Source organism: Bombus pascuorum, chromosome 3, assembly GCF_905332965.1.
Source record: "Bombus pascuorum chromosome 3, iyBomPasc1.1, whole genome shotgun sequence".
NCBI classification, from domain to species: Eukaryota; Metazoa; Arthropoda; class Insecta; order Hymenoptera; family Apidae; genus Bombus; species Bombus pascuorum.
In genome coordinates, this window is record NC_083490.1 from 1,726,328 (window position 1) to 1,741,151 (window position 14,824).

Genomic DNA, 14,824 nt, shown 5'->3' on the forward strand with positions numbered 1-14,824 from the left:
AGTTTATCCAGCTTTTCGTGAAATTATTCCAAGCGCCGTCTGACGACCCAATTTGCATCGACGACCGCGTCCACGTGGTGTTCGGAAATAATTCCTACGTTGTACTATCGTCGCCGCGTCGGATCGACCGCGGAAGAAATCTCCGGTTTACTTTATATACAGCCAGACCTTACCGAAATAGCTGTCACTGGAATTAACCACGCGTCCGATAAGCGTCGTATCGTGCAATATAAATTTCCTTACGAAGAATAATCGCGCGTATCGTACCATCGATAAATGTCGGTCCGGTAAAAGTAAAAAATAGTTGGCTTTGAAAAATTACCATCGCGTCCCTCCCTGATCGATTTTCAACCAGACGGACTAATGGCGAAGGAAATGGACCGTTTTCAACCTCTTTCCGTTACTTCGACACGCGTATATCGAAAAATGACAGGCAGCGTTTCTCAAGGGAACGGCGCTCCAACGTTTGGGCGAACGACGCGCGAAGGGCTTTCGTTAATTATTCTCGTTCCACGACGCGCTAGCGTTTCCTTTTTTTCTTCGGGGACGACCCTTTCGATAAGTTTTTTCAAAGTTGCCGTAAACGCGCAGATGGCTGTCGGAGGGTTCCAGACGGAGAAGAAAACGCGACGAGAACGATGGAACGCCGGAGTAACGGGCGATTTCCGGTTTACCAGCGGCTTTGGATTCGTGTAACGTTATCGTTGGACCGATAGCCAGCGCCGTGGAAAAGAAACGTGGGCCGATTCCGTGGGAATAAATTATCACGGAGAATTAGCACGAGAACGTTGCCCGATGTACTTACTTTTTTCCGATCGATCGGTGCCTCCTTTTTTTTCCCTTCTTTCCCTTTTTTTTTTTTTTTTGTTCTGCGTAGAACCGAGTGCTTAACCAACAAAGACTTCTTATCACGACCGAAATAAAAAATTGATTAACCCAAATACAGCGAACCAGTCCAACCCACTTTTCAACGCGGTTCTCTCTCTGGTCGACGTGTTTGCTTTGTGCAACGCTCTTATACCGTGGACCGGCTTTTCAAAGCCGGAAGAACTATTTTTCCACACAGCTTTCAAAACTATCGCGCGAAGCCGAGCTCCGTCGAGAGAAACGGCTGTCGTCGACGCGGGATCAAAGGAAGGCGGACGAACCTCGAGTTTCGTGAAAGAGCGGAGAGGACCGCGGGTGTATCGCGCCCCGCTGTGTTTCCGGAAGCAACGTTTGCATCAACGATTTCACCGACGATAAATCCACTGCCGATAATCCCGTTCCATCTGATATTTGCATGGTTCCGCGGAGTAACGACGCTCCATAGCCGCGCCTCGTAAATCCCCTCTAAACGTGCAACCCTTTGCCCGGGCACGTTCCTCGCAGCTTAAAAACCCATCCGCCAATGGATTCCGCCAGCCTGTTGAATATGCAACGAGGTAATTCCGGCGGAAAAACCATCCGGATGCGGACCGATTCGATGAAAAGAACAGCGAAAATCGTAAAAGAAGGAATGTAAAATTGCTGGCTCGATTCCGACGATAGCGAGCACAAGGGGGAAAAGCGCAATTTCTATTATCGAGGCGATTACCAACGTGTTCGAGCGGCAGGAATCTCAACGAGGTTGGAATCTAGATCTAGACGCGCGAACACGCACGCGGATCCCTCGTTAGTCGGTGGGCGGCCCTTCAAGGGCGCGACCAAGTCCCACGACCAGGCCAAGGGTTCTTCCTCGACGATCGTCGACGATCCCCGACGAGTCGAGGGGCTGCCACGCGAGTATTGTACGCGTTAACGCGCGATCGTGACACGAACCAGACTTCCGTTCCACGCGGTTCTGCTGTCTCCTCCTTACCGTTTCTACGATCATCGTGGTTTCCCTCGTTCTCATTTCCGACCTAAGCTTTTCCTCTTCTCCGCGATACGCATCGGCACCTGGTCGTATTTAATCGAAGGTTGTGCCTTCCGCCATCCTGGCGCGTCTTCGTCGGCCAACTTATCGCGCGGGGCCGTTGAAGATCGCGACGGAGTATCGCGGATCCGGTGGATTTAGATAGTTTCGGGATTAAGTGGTTGTCGTTACACCGTACGTAAGTCTACGCCTTCGTAGAATCGTAAAGGGACCGCGATCGAATAGATCGGAGTACAGAGGTTGGAAAGCTGGAAACTAAAAGCAGTCGGATTCTACGAAGATTCCAAACGGCACTATTCTGGTTCAAAGATCGATTTGCGCTCCAATAGCACGGCCAACGAAAGGAGCGAAGAAAACAGGCGAACGTGATTTATTTACGACTATCAGTCGTGAAACGTATTTGCGGAGCGTGTTTAATTATTTCGTCGCGAATCATCGATAATTTATCCGCGCGAAAATATCCAGACGAGAAGCTCTCGTTTTCGCAGCGGCTGTTAGTCGATCGTACAAGGAAAATAGTTCGACGCGCATAGAAGCTGAACTTGCCGGGCAAAAATAATCCTATGGCGAAAGGCGACGCGTCGTCGCTGCATTTTTCCAGATTCGTCTAATTTCGAATTTAATCTCTTACTACGAACGGTCGATTTCTTTCGAGAGATCTACGATCTTCGCAAGTTTCTTCGGTCGAAAGAAACGATCCGAAGGCGAACGAATCCGAGGATCAAGGAACAACCTCTGCCACGATCAGAGGGTGAAAAGATAACGGAGAAAGATTCGAACCGTGAGTTCGATCGCGTGGGATATTCGCTGACAGTTTTATTGTAATTCTAATGCCTCGTCCACGTTCGCTTCCAACGACGGATTCTTTTATCTGCGCAGAATTACCAAGCCGACCGACGTTGATTTATAGACGGGACATTACGCAAGCTCGACGTTATCATCCAGAGAGCCCATAAAGAGATTAGAGAGAGGGAAAGAGAAAGAGGAAGGAGCGTAACCTTTTCCTCTCCGCGCTTTCGCAAATTAATGGCCGCCGAACGGTCGGCTATCGCGGCACCAATAAACAATTGGCACGGTTTTTCCTCTTGACCCAATTAGACGGCGTTCCGGAACGCGTTTGATCGAGTCTGTTTGAGAGAATCGAGGCTGACTCGTTTGGCGTCTGCTCGTGGAAAGCTCGGTGATCGAAAGACGCGGATCCGCGACGAGCGTGAATTTACGACGACCAAAATCGTGGCGCAGGAAGGACCGCCTTCCGGAATTCCTGAGGCGAACGTGTAGGCGAGGGCGGCGCCTAAAGTCGACGCTATCGTCGATCGTTTCGAAGCGTTGCAAAGGAAGAGCTAAACAAGGTAAAGCAAGGTCGTCGAAACGTTTGGTTGGAAAGCCGTTGGATCGATTTTGGGCGCAGCTCGATCGTGCCAATTAATTGCTCGCCTCTTGCGTGTACGTTACGCTACAGGATGACGCACGCGTAACGCGGTAAAGAGAACTTTTAACTCGCGTATCTCTTTGTACGATACTCTTAATCGCCTCTCACTTTTCTCCATCTCCGATCGTTTTCCTCCACGTTTTGCGTCATGCCGCGGCTATACAGCTCGTTAAGAACGAGGTAACGTCTCGGCACCGTACAACGTCACGAGGAACCGAAAAATCCAACAGGATGAAGAATATGATCGCGACGATAGGATCGGCCGTGAACCGTGCTCGATTACGAGCAACGATCGACGCACGTCCCACGTACACGGAGAAACCGATTACACGGTTCGCGTATCGTATCCTTAACGGCGCATTCTTCAACGGAGATGTCATCAGCCTAACAATACGCCGATACGTTCGCGCTCCCGCGCCTATCTCCGTGACACGCCGACAAATCGCGAGAGATAAAGCAACGGAGCGTCGGTTTCCGCGACTCCGCGCGGTCCGTTTCCACTTGCACGCGTTCCTCCGCCTCTTCTCCGGGTGGAGACGTCCTGCCTTTTCCATCCGTTCTCGATCGCTCGTACTCCGAGCGACGATGGAGACGCGGAGGCTGGCAGCAACGGAGGAAGAAGGAGAAAAGAAGGTAGGCGATATCGGGACTAATAACGTAAAACGACACGGAATTTGGTCGTGCAAGAGGCACGCGTACGCGTATCACGAGGTACGGTACGGCGTTGGTCGCCTCTCGCGCTTCTCCTCTGCGTGTACACACCGTGTACACGCCGATGTGTATGTGTGCGCGTATTTACACGCGGAGACAGGGCTCACAGGTTAGCCTCGGCCCACATTGGCATAACACTTTCACTGACGTAACACTTCACTCTAAACTGTTGCGTTGCCATACACGTATCCCTCCCTCCCTTCCTCGCGTCCTACCTGTCCGCCGCGCCGTGATACTCCGCGATGGGAATGATGCCCTCGTAACCGACGTATCGATACTTTTGTACTCCAAGACTCTCCGAGTCTTCTCTTTTCTTTCTCTCTTCTCTTTTAAGGCTACCGACGACTGCTTCCACCATCTCATTTCGTCGCGTTTTACGCTTCCAGTTGTTCCTTAAAAGTTATCTAACGGGTGTCCCAATGTTCATGGCCAAGCGTACAGGTTACTGCGAACGTGCGGATAATTATACGATTCTGCAAATGTGCGTGGAATTTGTATCGATTTTACGCCTAAGTTAACCTTCGTCTTCCCTCTCCAAGCTGCCGATACAATTTTTTCGAGAGATGCGCGCAGCTAGAGCGACGTTTCATACGCGTACCACAATTACGAGAAACTTATTATCCTAGAATACTCGTGTTCCGCGAATAACAACGTCCGAGTAATAGTTACGTTCGTAATTTACGTAAAACACGATGCGTGATTATCAAATTCTCGTTATTCCGTATCCTCGACAGCGTCTATCCGCTTCTTTTTCTTTTCCTCGGTTCGAGAACGGCGCGCCTGTCCTCCGATCGGCTCTTCGTTCGTCGAAGAAATCGCAAATCGGATACACGTACGCGCAACGAAGAATCAAACGACGACGCGCGTCGGTTCTCGGCAGAGATGGAATCGCGTTGACATTTACGTCGGAGACGCGGCGTCGAATCTTCCGCGTGCGCGATGAAAACCGTTTCCCAATTATTGTCTATGACGCGATAGCCGGAGATGTGTGCGTGTCTCGGACGAAAAAACACGTGCACCTTTTAAAACCGGGAAATCCTTGAGCGATAATTTCCATACGTATCGCGGTTACTGGAAAAACGATGGAGAAAAACTCGAGGAACGAGCGGCAACAGGATTTTCCGGGCGTTAAATTCTCACCCGGCTTTTACTCCGCTCGAATTGTTATCGAACCTTTGCTACGTTTCAAAATAGCAAAAGGGATAGAAAAAAGGTAGACAAAAAGATGTAGAAATAAAAGCATCCGTTCGAATGGAAGTAAAACGTTATTTACAGCGTGCACTCCTAACGCGTTCGTTCGCGTAACTTCGTTCTCCCCGACGAAGCCTTCTTTCGTCCAGTTTCGCATTTTGTTTACGCATCGTCAAATTTTCCTGGTCGTAGGAAGGTATCGGCGCGACCGGTACTTAGATAGATACGCTTAATTGCAATTACTATGTTTCTAATCGCCGCGTAAATACTACGATAATTACGATGGCGCAGAAATAATTTTCGATCGTTTCGTATATCCTTCTTATCTGATTCGAATTAAGATCGTTTTTTCCTGGTTGCTTTGCATCCATCTACGATAATTATCGCGCGAATTAGACGTCGGTGGGTAGACAGGCAAACGGATGAGACGAGGCACGAAAATTTCCATCGTTGTTAGCGAACGCGTTTGCGAGAAGCGACAGAGTCTGTTCCTGGGGCTTCCCAAGTTTCGATAAAATCGGTGGAAGCTATTCGGCTGGTAAACAGCCACCGATTGAAATTAATACGGACGTCTAACTCGGGCGCGGCCCGGTAACCATCGCGCTGTCGAGGGAAGGGCAATTACGACACCGGAAGCCGAGTTATTTGCAAAGGCACCTGCTACGGTTGGACACCGATCGACGAAACAAACCCGTGTCTCGAGACGGAGGTAGCCGATCGATCGATCGATCGATCGTTTTACCGGCTAACCGTAACCCAATTTCGTGCATCGGTAGAGAACGCGTGTTGCGTGTACGCGTTTTACAACGTACACGTATACACACGTACATGGTCGACTCGTGTAGTATAAGGAAATTCCCGATCTCGCGAGCCGTGATTCTCTTGCGAAACTGTTTACCTGCCGGCGTATGGGATAGGTCCAAGGATAAAAGATTACACGAGTCTCTCCGCGGCGTTAGTCTCTCGTCTCTCCAACGACACGGTTCGCCTCCCTCCATTTTTGTTTATACTTTTCCGCCGCTGCTGAATTCGATCGGCCTACTTTCCCGTCTATTCTGTTACGATGGTTCGCGGTGACGATCGTGTAACGTGCGTGCAACGAGACCGATTTTGAATAGCGAGCGTTTCGATTCGCAGAATCGCCGTTCTATCGGCCATCGACGAGGTTTCTTTCATTACGAGGAACGTGGCAGTCGAACGAGCATCGACTAACCGAGATACGCACTTTCCCAAGTCTTGGTTCGTAGGAGAAAATAGCGAGAGAATCGTCTCGATACCGAGACGAATTCCTCTTTTCCACCACTTGGTAGCTAACGACGTTTTCTTTCTCTTCGAGCACCGAGTCGTGTCGCGTTAACTCCGTTTCGTACGATCAGAAACAACCGCGAGAATCTTAAACAGTCTGAACGTTAAAACCAAAGGATGCGCGATTTTAAGCGCATCTCTTAAAACTTGCAAAACTTCCGATACTTTCCGAAAGCTTTCGATATCAAAGTTTTAAAGATCGAGCGGCAGAGATTCGTGCGAGACCTGCCGAGACTTTCGAGCGAAATCCGCGTAGCGTTGAAAGTTTTCGAATCGCTGGAAAATTGAGATTCGAATGCCATCGCCGAACACGAGATCGTCGACGCGTCGTTCTCGTCGAACTGCGGAAAAAAAAGTGCATTCCGACTGCGGAAACCTTCAAGGTCCGTTCATTGTGTCCGTAGAACGCTTCCTTCCCTTTTTTATTTAACGATAAAATACCGTGTTATCCGGCTACGGGTCCCGCCGGTATAATTAAGCGCGAAGGACACGCGGGTCGGTAACTTAATTCCCACGAGCGGCGTGCACGCGGCTTCGTGACTTCTGCCATGCGTTTCCTCGCCGGTGTGTTTCCATGCAATTTTCCCGACGGCCCATCGCCGGCTTTCGCAACGAGGATTAACTTTGCACGACAAGAGGAAACGGTCGAGAAACAACAATGCCAACCGGTTCCTCCTGCAGCCGAAAATAATTGAGGATGTCTCTCCGTCTTGTTATCGCGTTGCCTCCTTTTTTTCCTTATCCTCGAACATATCTCGCGGCAAACTACTCGCCACGATCGCTTGAAAAAACTTTTCTATCGTTGGAAAATTTGTCAAATCGAATGTGCCAAAGCTTCGGCCGCGTTATCGCGTTCCTATCGGAGAAAACTGTTCGTCTCGCGAGTATCTCTCGTTCATCGGCAGTCCCGGAAAAACACGTGACGTTAAGACGCGTTTCCACCGATCCAATGGGTCACGTTTCAGCGTAACAACAACAAAGCATCGGTGAACGATGACACGACAGCGAAGGCGCGAGTTCCAGCTACGTCGGTTTCGAGAACGTCGAAAAAGCCGCGGGAGATTGTTCGCCGGAAAAAAGAGACTCCCTCAAAGGGACTGTCGAGGAAGTCTCTACTGTAAACAGACCGCGTGCATCGGCTTCGAGAAACTAGGGAAGCTACACGGGGGCCAACGATGCACGTGTTGCCCGTTAGTACGCCGTAACTACCCTCGTAAAACCGCCTTCTCGTTTCCGTGTGTTGTGCTTTCGAATTTTTTGTCAACCCTTCTGAGTCGATCACGAAGACGGCACGTACACCTGTCACCAGTCCTCGTTTTAACGATCCCCAAGATTTTGACGCCGTGCATGGGAACACGCCGAGGATCACCGTCTGTTTATGTACATACGCGTTCGCTCTCGTTTCGCTTTCGAGAACCCTTGGTGCGACGTTCCTCCGACTCTACAGCACCAGACCAACTACGACTTGACGCGTACGTTACGGTAATTACGTTGATTTTGTCTAGTTTGATAGATCGTAGATACGATGCGAGTGCTAAACTGCAACGCAAGAATCGCGATAAATTGACAAATGATACGATACTACAAGCCTCGTTACGGGTCTTCTCGTTAGAGAGCGGGTGAACCAACTCTATGTTTCTACGAAACGATAAAACGCCGTGTGAGCGTTTTTCTAATTTACGCTAAAAGAACAAGATTCATCGTTTTGTCCCACTGATAAAAAAATATATATCTTTTTTTTTCTTTTTTTTCGTGTGTTTATTTATGCCAAGATAGTTTTTTATACATTGAATGTAATTCACTTAAACTATGAATTTGCATGAGGTGTGTTAGGCAAAGGTCGTAATTTGTACAGTTTTTTGCGTTTTTGGATTTAAGCCGCTGGGGAGCGGAGCTTTTGTGTATTCTTGTTTATGTTGTACTTTTTGTCCTGAAACTTGGCCGCAAAACAAGACGGAAGAAAAAATATACATCGTGCGAAAGAAAGTGACGAATAACGCGATATTACCGATACGCACCGATACGAAAAGCGTTCTTCCGCCAGCGAATACACGCGCCCGTAGACGGTGTTCGCTGGCTATGAAAGCGATCTACAAATATGTTTCTTCCGCAGCTTGCTCCGTGGCTCTCGCCTTTTCGAATTACAGGCAACGCAAAAATTGCTCGATAGAGGAACGAAGGCAGAAGGTTTGCGTTTCTCTACAACGAGGGAAAACATGTTTGTACAGGCAGTGGTAGATTTCCAACAGGTGGTTCTGGGAATTCCGTCGAGCAGACTCGCGGGTTTTTCAAGTTCGAATTTCCAGCCGCGTCGAGTCGATCGAAGAAATTAGCGAAGCGTCGAGGAAGCTGCGGTCGGGTCGGGTTCACCACGTCGAAACGAAACCTCGGGTAAATATTATCTCAAGCTTTATACACGGCGGAGAAATCGGAAGGGAATGGTCCGCGGGTTTCTGCCCGGCTTCCGCGTCTGCTTTCGAAAACGCTTTGTTCGTTTTTCCCTTTCGACGTACCGCGTACGTAGCGTAAGTAGTCGTCGACGTTTCGTACGAGAAGCAGCGACGCTTACTTTCCACGATAGAAAACGCGGTGATCTACATGGGCGAAACCGATTCGAAGGAAGCCGAAGAGAAAGACAGAGGATCTCGTGAAAGTAGAAAAAAAAGAGGGTCTCTGGTTGTTCGTCACGGGGCTCGTCGCGCTTCTGTCTCGTTGCGTATTTACGCGCCAATTTAGTCCTTTCGCGAGGAAAAGCGGCTACGGTGACTCACCGCCTAGACTCGTTCGCCGTGTATCGAGTCACTCTACAGACTCGACCGGTGCCCTAAAATCGACTCCGCGATTGCTCAAGGAATTCCTTCTCTAAAAGGGAACGACTACGCGCGTTCGTATATTATAATTTTCCGATATCTAGATTCGTTTTTTCAACCAGTACGACCGCGTATATCGTGCTTAAACGCTTAAACGCGAAGGGGAAGAAACCTAACCTCGACCTAATTCCAATCTAAAATCACGGAAGTCGAATTTCGATATCTCCGAGATCGAGATTTTCTACCGATTGTCTCGTATCTACGAACAAAATATCTCGCGTGATATTCTGCGTTTCTGACGATTTCCGCGAATTCTATTGGCGCGACGATCGAATATGGCGTTAGTTGGAACGAGTATCGCCTCGGGAGGGGTTATAGGTAATGCCGGAGTGCCTCGACAGGGGGCCCTGACCCCGATTGCAGAAAATGTCAACACTCTGGTTACGTGGCCGCGCTATCGCCGGCCGCGAAGCAAACGCGCGCACGAAAACGCTCGCAACGGCGAACGTGGAGCGTGAAAATGCGCGAGAGGGGGGAAAATGCACGGGTGCGGTGGGTGTATGGGTGCGTGAGCGCGTGCACAACACACGTAACAGCGGTACGCTTTGGTGTCTTTAAAGTGGCCATCTTGACTTCACTTTCAAACGCTCCGTGTGTCTCGCTATCGGACTGCAGAGAACGAACTAGAGAGAAAAGGAGACGGAAGGATACGGGGGAAAGCAGAAGAAAGACGGAACACGGTGTACGCATTGTGGCACCGTGTGGCAATACGAGGAAGCCGATTACTCAACGATCCAGGATCCCTCCCTCCGCGTTCAACGCTGGTTACACGTGATTCCGCCTAACCTCCGCGTCTCGCGTACCGATTCATATTCGTCGTATCTTTTTTGCCTCGTTTCTTTTTATGTTTTTTTCTCGTTTATACGTTACTTGACCGAACTCGAGATCGAAGTGCGTTTTCCGCGACGATACAAACGAGATAACCGCGAGGAAATCTACGTTTAGTAGAGAAAATTCTAGAATCTTGGTCCGCGGGTCGATGAAAAAGTAATTGGATGAAAAATTGCGTTTCGTATCGCTGTGTGATTTTGAAATGACTTTTTCACCTCGTAGTAGAATTCCATTTACGGCAATAAAAATGTATTTAGCGCGATTAACCCGTGCGCGACGTAAAGGCTAGCACGGTGAAGCATTTTAAACATCATCAGTTCAAACGCCCGTTAATATTCGTTTGAAAATGTGAACTGTATTAATCTGTACTGAACTCGCCGTCAATCTTCGTTATCCCTGCCAATTTTCCCAAACCATCGCCGTACATAGACGTCGAAATTCGTGATAAAGCGCGACCAAGATGCGAAGAAATAAATTCGAGTGGAAGGGAGTGGCGGCCGATCGAAGGGAGTAAAGGAGGAAGATGCATCGATGGCAAAACGGTGGGATATCGATTCGCTGCACCTGTTTTTCTTCGACGAACAGCCATAGAACGAGGGGAGAGAAAGGGGGACGAGAGAAAGGGAAAGGGGGAGAGAGAGAGAGAGAAAGAGGGAGAGAGTCGACGCCGGGTCTCGAATCTATTTCCGTGGGGCCCTAACCAGAGTGTCGAGAGACGGAAACAGACGGAAACAGACGGAAACAGACGGACGGTGGAAGAGAGACGGCGCGACAGAGAGACAGGGGAAGAGGAGAATTTATGTGTTTGGAGAGGGTCAAGGGAACGAGGGTAGCGACAAGTGCAGCAGAGTCGTACAGCTGGATGCAACAGGGGGTAAAGAAACGCGTTCCCCTGTCACGCCTGCGTTATCCAAACTAATTTCTTCGCGTCACTTGAAAATCGATCTTTTTTTAATCGCGTTCCAACGAGTTCCTAGGAAATTCGAGTTGTCGCGCAACTCGTCCCGCGAATATTCATGTAATTTCCGTTCGATGAGTCTCGAGCTCTCGAGAAGATATGCGAATGTTTGGAGAAAGGAAGGTGAGAATTCACCGATATTGTCGATTTTCACGCGTTCACCGGTCGACGTATCTATCGCGAGCGTGACGACGCCAACGACTCTACGTGAAAATCCACTTTTTCGTCGGTTACGCAGGATGCACACGGCGAAAGTGATGCGTGTCGAAGAGACGAGACAGTCGAGTCCGACAGAGCGAGCAAAAGTGCACGCGAGAGTATACGCGAAAAGTTCTTTTCTCTCGTGCTCTCGTGACTCGAGAAGTTCACTCGGTAGAGAGATAGAGATTCACGGACGTGAACTCGAAATTCGTTTCGATCTATCTAGACACACGGTTTGCGTATCGAGTTTCTCGCATTAGGCGAGAGGGTAGCAACCGATAAGGAGGCTCGAGTATTTTTGCTAGAAAAATCGATCGACCGGCGTAACTGGATCGATGCTCGCTCTTCTGCGTCGGTAAGCAAAGCGGAAACGAACTACCGGCCGCAATATTCTTACCGACGGTAATTGGAACGTAAATACGTCGACGACACGAGCGACATATTTTCGTCAATATTTTACTGGAACAACGTTCTAATCTGTATTTATAATAGTTTTGCTAGAAAGTACACGGTTTCTCACTTTCCAACCGCTTTCTAAAAATGTGAAAAGAACAACGGCGAGCACCCATTCCGATTCGTGTTCTAACGGCACGTAATTGGCCGTCGCGGCCTGCGGTTGAAACGGAGTCGCGAAGTCTACCGCGGATCGTTGAAACGTAAGACGCGCAGTGAAAATTTCCGTTCCACTGTATCGTTGCAAGGAGAAAGAAAGAGGCAGAAAGATGGAAACAAAAACGAGCAACACGAATCGAGTAAACGTTCGAAACTGTTCTCGATCTTGAATTTTCGAGAACTAGAAACGTTGATTCGATTAATTTCTATTACCGTTTAACCAGAGCCACTTTCCTCCTTTCCTTTGGATGCTTGCAATTTTTCTTTGTTATCGTTAAGCACTGGCAGACAGAAAGACTCACCCGCCCCTTTGATCGTTTTAAACGCTCGGGTTAAAGGCTAAGCGTCTCACGCGGCCTACAAAAGGTCGTTACCACTTTAGCAGTGTCGTGCATAAGATACGTTTGTAAGACGGTTGCATGCACGTACGTACGACACACGCGTTATGCATGGAAGCAGAGCCGAGGACGCGCGAGCGTCCCGTTGTCGCTTCAGCAGGTATGTTCCGAGTTATAGAACACGACACCTAACGCTCCAAGTGGCATAATATTTGCGCCGCGCAAGCCTTAAGGTCGTGTAAATACGTTCTTCCTCGATGGTCGTTGCACGTTCCTACGTCTCGAGGCTGACTCGAAGCAATCGCGAAATCGCGTACGCACGTAGTGTGTTGTTACGACATGGCTGTAAATTGTAAGAATTGGGCCACTGCGAACACCAGCGCACAGCTTTGTGTACGTGCACGTCGTACGCGAATGTTGGCTGCTTTTTTTTCGCGTCGACGCAAGAACGCAGGCGCAATTATCGCTAACGCGGATGTCTGGTCGCGATTCGCGGGGCCTTGGCCGGTTTCCCTTTCGGAGTAGCGAATCGGCATTGTTTAAATACCAAGTGTAGTTCGAGCACCAGTCCAACTCTCGATGTATACGTCGTTTGTTCGTTCGTATCGATGTAAGATACACGCTCTCCCATGGATAAATCACGCGAGCAATTTCTATCGTACCGACAGGAAAGATATTTACGATGGTAAATCGAGCCGCTTGAAGCACCGGTAACCGAACGAAGGTATCGATAAAGTAGGACCCCGGAGATATAACTACGGTCGGTAACGTAGATCGGAAACGATGGTAGTTGAACATACGACGGCCGATATAACAGATGGAACAACGATCGAAATTGAAAGATGGTCGAAACATCGCGCAACGAAACGAGCTGCGGTCGATCGATGGTTAAAATCGCGAAACGAGTACGTGGAAGAAACTCACCTTTACTCGTTTCAGGTTGAATATTCTCCGTCTTGATCTCTGCCCTCGTTGCGTACGGGATGGAAGTTGGAGATGCTTGCGACGAAGGAGCCGCTAATTTTTCTGTTACGAGAAAAGAAAAAACGATGGTTGACGACGATGATAGTTCGCGTGCTTGAAATCTCGTCTATTTACGAAACTCACCTGCTAACAAAGGGTTGGCAGCCGCGATGTTGTACCTCTGCCGTCGACAGGAAGGGGTTACGGAAGTTGTGGTGGACGTGGGTTGACTGGCTTCAGCCAAATCAGCTTGCAGTTCTCGAAGGAATGTGTCTAGCGTGTCAAAGGGTTCCTCGCCTGTGACACCAGCCATTCCTTCGCCCTCTTCCGCCGGCATGTTCGGAGCTGCCGGCGTCCCCACAAGAGCACTCAATTCCATCGGGGAAAATTCTACCGATTGCCCTGTGCTGCTTTCCTGGTGAATCGATAAAGTCTAGTTATCACTTGATTTCGCGTGAAATCGATCCTTTCGTTCGGACGAAAATCATCATGGCGGACGAACCTGGAGACATTGCGTTAAGTCGACCATTTTGCCGTCATTGTCAGGGCACCAAAGTAGCTCGTCGTCTATGAAGGGCATGTTTGACTCCTCCTTGGGCACGAGGGTGGAGGTCAGCGTGAGGGTTTGCGATACGGGGACCGGCATCGGGACCCGTACCCTGCGGCGGGGCCTCTTTAGCCACCCCCGCGCTTTCTAACATCCAAAACCACCTCTGAAACGTCCCCACTTTTCGCCTCCTTCTTTTTCTGCTCCACAGATTTCTTCCTTTCGATTTACGCGCTACTCCGATTCCCCTGCAACAAGTAAATTACATTTGTCGTAGAACGAACCTCTCGGCGAAACGGAAATCATTAGTTACGTTCAAAAATTACTTTCTCTCGTTACACGGAACGGGCATGTTCGCGCGAGCTAATTCAACGATCGTTCCGACAGTGGTCGCCGCGATCATCGATCTTTAGCTCGACGTGTTCGTCGATAGCGAGAAAACAGTTCGATAGGTTCGATCATTTCGCGAACCGTGAAACGGTCCCGATCGATCATTCGGTTCGTCGATGCAAAGCAAACCGATTCCAATAATTAGAAGTTGATGCATGTAGAAGCATGTAACGGGACAGGTAACGTTGGCATTTCCATGAAAGTGAAAACATCGAGTGAAAACTTTCTTTCTGGCTTGTAGGTTGTTTCACTTCCTGTGCGCGTAACCTCACTCTCCTGCCGCCGCTGCATTTCTATGCAGCTTCTACACGCCGCTGTCTTTACGTAATCCTCAGCCGCGAAAGAAAGTTTCCATCGTTGCGAGGAGGTTAACATCCTCTAGCCTACCTATTCAAATATCGTTCGCTGCCCCATGTAATCGGGAGCAACGCGCTGCGTTGAAAACGAGGCGATCAAATATCTATATACCCGCATAGAAAGAGAACTCTCCAATGAAACCTTATTATTTCCTTTCTTTATATAATCAGGGGAAATTTGTACGAAGCAAAAACGTCACTAGAAGCACTTGTTTTCTCTCA

At 49.1% G+C, this 14,824-nt stretch overlaps 2 protein-coding genes across 5 annotated transcripts in view; both read right to left on the minus strand.

The window, feature by feature from the left end:
* The window catches only part of LOC132904961 (spectrin alpha chain), a 225,218-nt gene that overhangs the window by 99,713 nt on the left and 110,681 nt on the right, over nt 1-14,824 (minus strand). Inside the window, exon 2 of the mRNA XM_060955818.1 lies at nt 2,517-2,527. Coding sequence (XP_060811801.1) covers nt 2,517 — 1 coding nt within the window. The 5' untranslated portion in view covers nt 2,518-2,527. The remainder of the gene's footprint in view (nt 1-2,516; nt 2,528-14,824) is intronic.
* Nucleotides 1-14,824, minus strand: part of LOC132904967 (ecdysone-induced protein 74EF-like) — a 143,882-nt gene that overhangs the window by 90,855 nt on the left and 38,203 nt on the right. For all 4 annotated transcript variants that reach the window (XM_060955831.1, XM_060955834.1, XM_060955832.1 and 1 more), the window contains exons 2-4: nt 13,812-14,104; nt 13,454-13,724; nt 13,271-13,372 (exon numbers count right to left, since the gene is read on the minus strand). In XM_060955831.1, coding sequence (XP_060811814.1) covers nt 13,271-13,372; nt 13,454-13,724; nt 13,812-13,955 — 517 coding nt within the window. In that variant the 5' untranslated portion in view covers nt 13,956-14,104. The remainder of the gene's footprint in view (nt 1-13,270; nt 13,373-13,453; nt 13,725-13,811; nt 14,105-14,824) is intronic.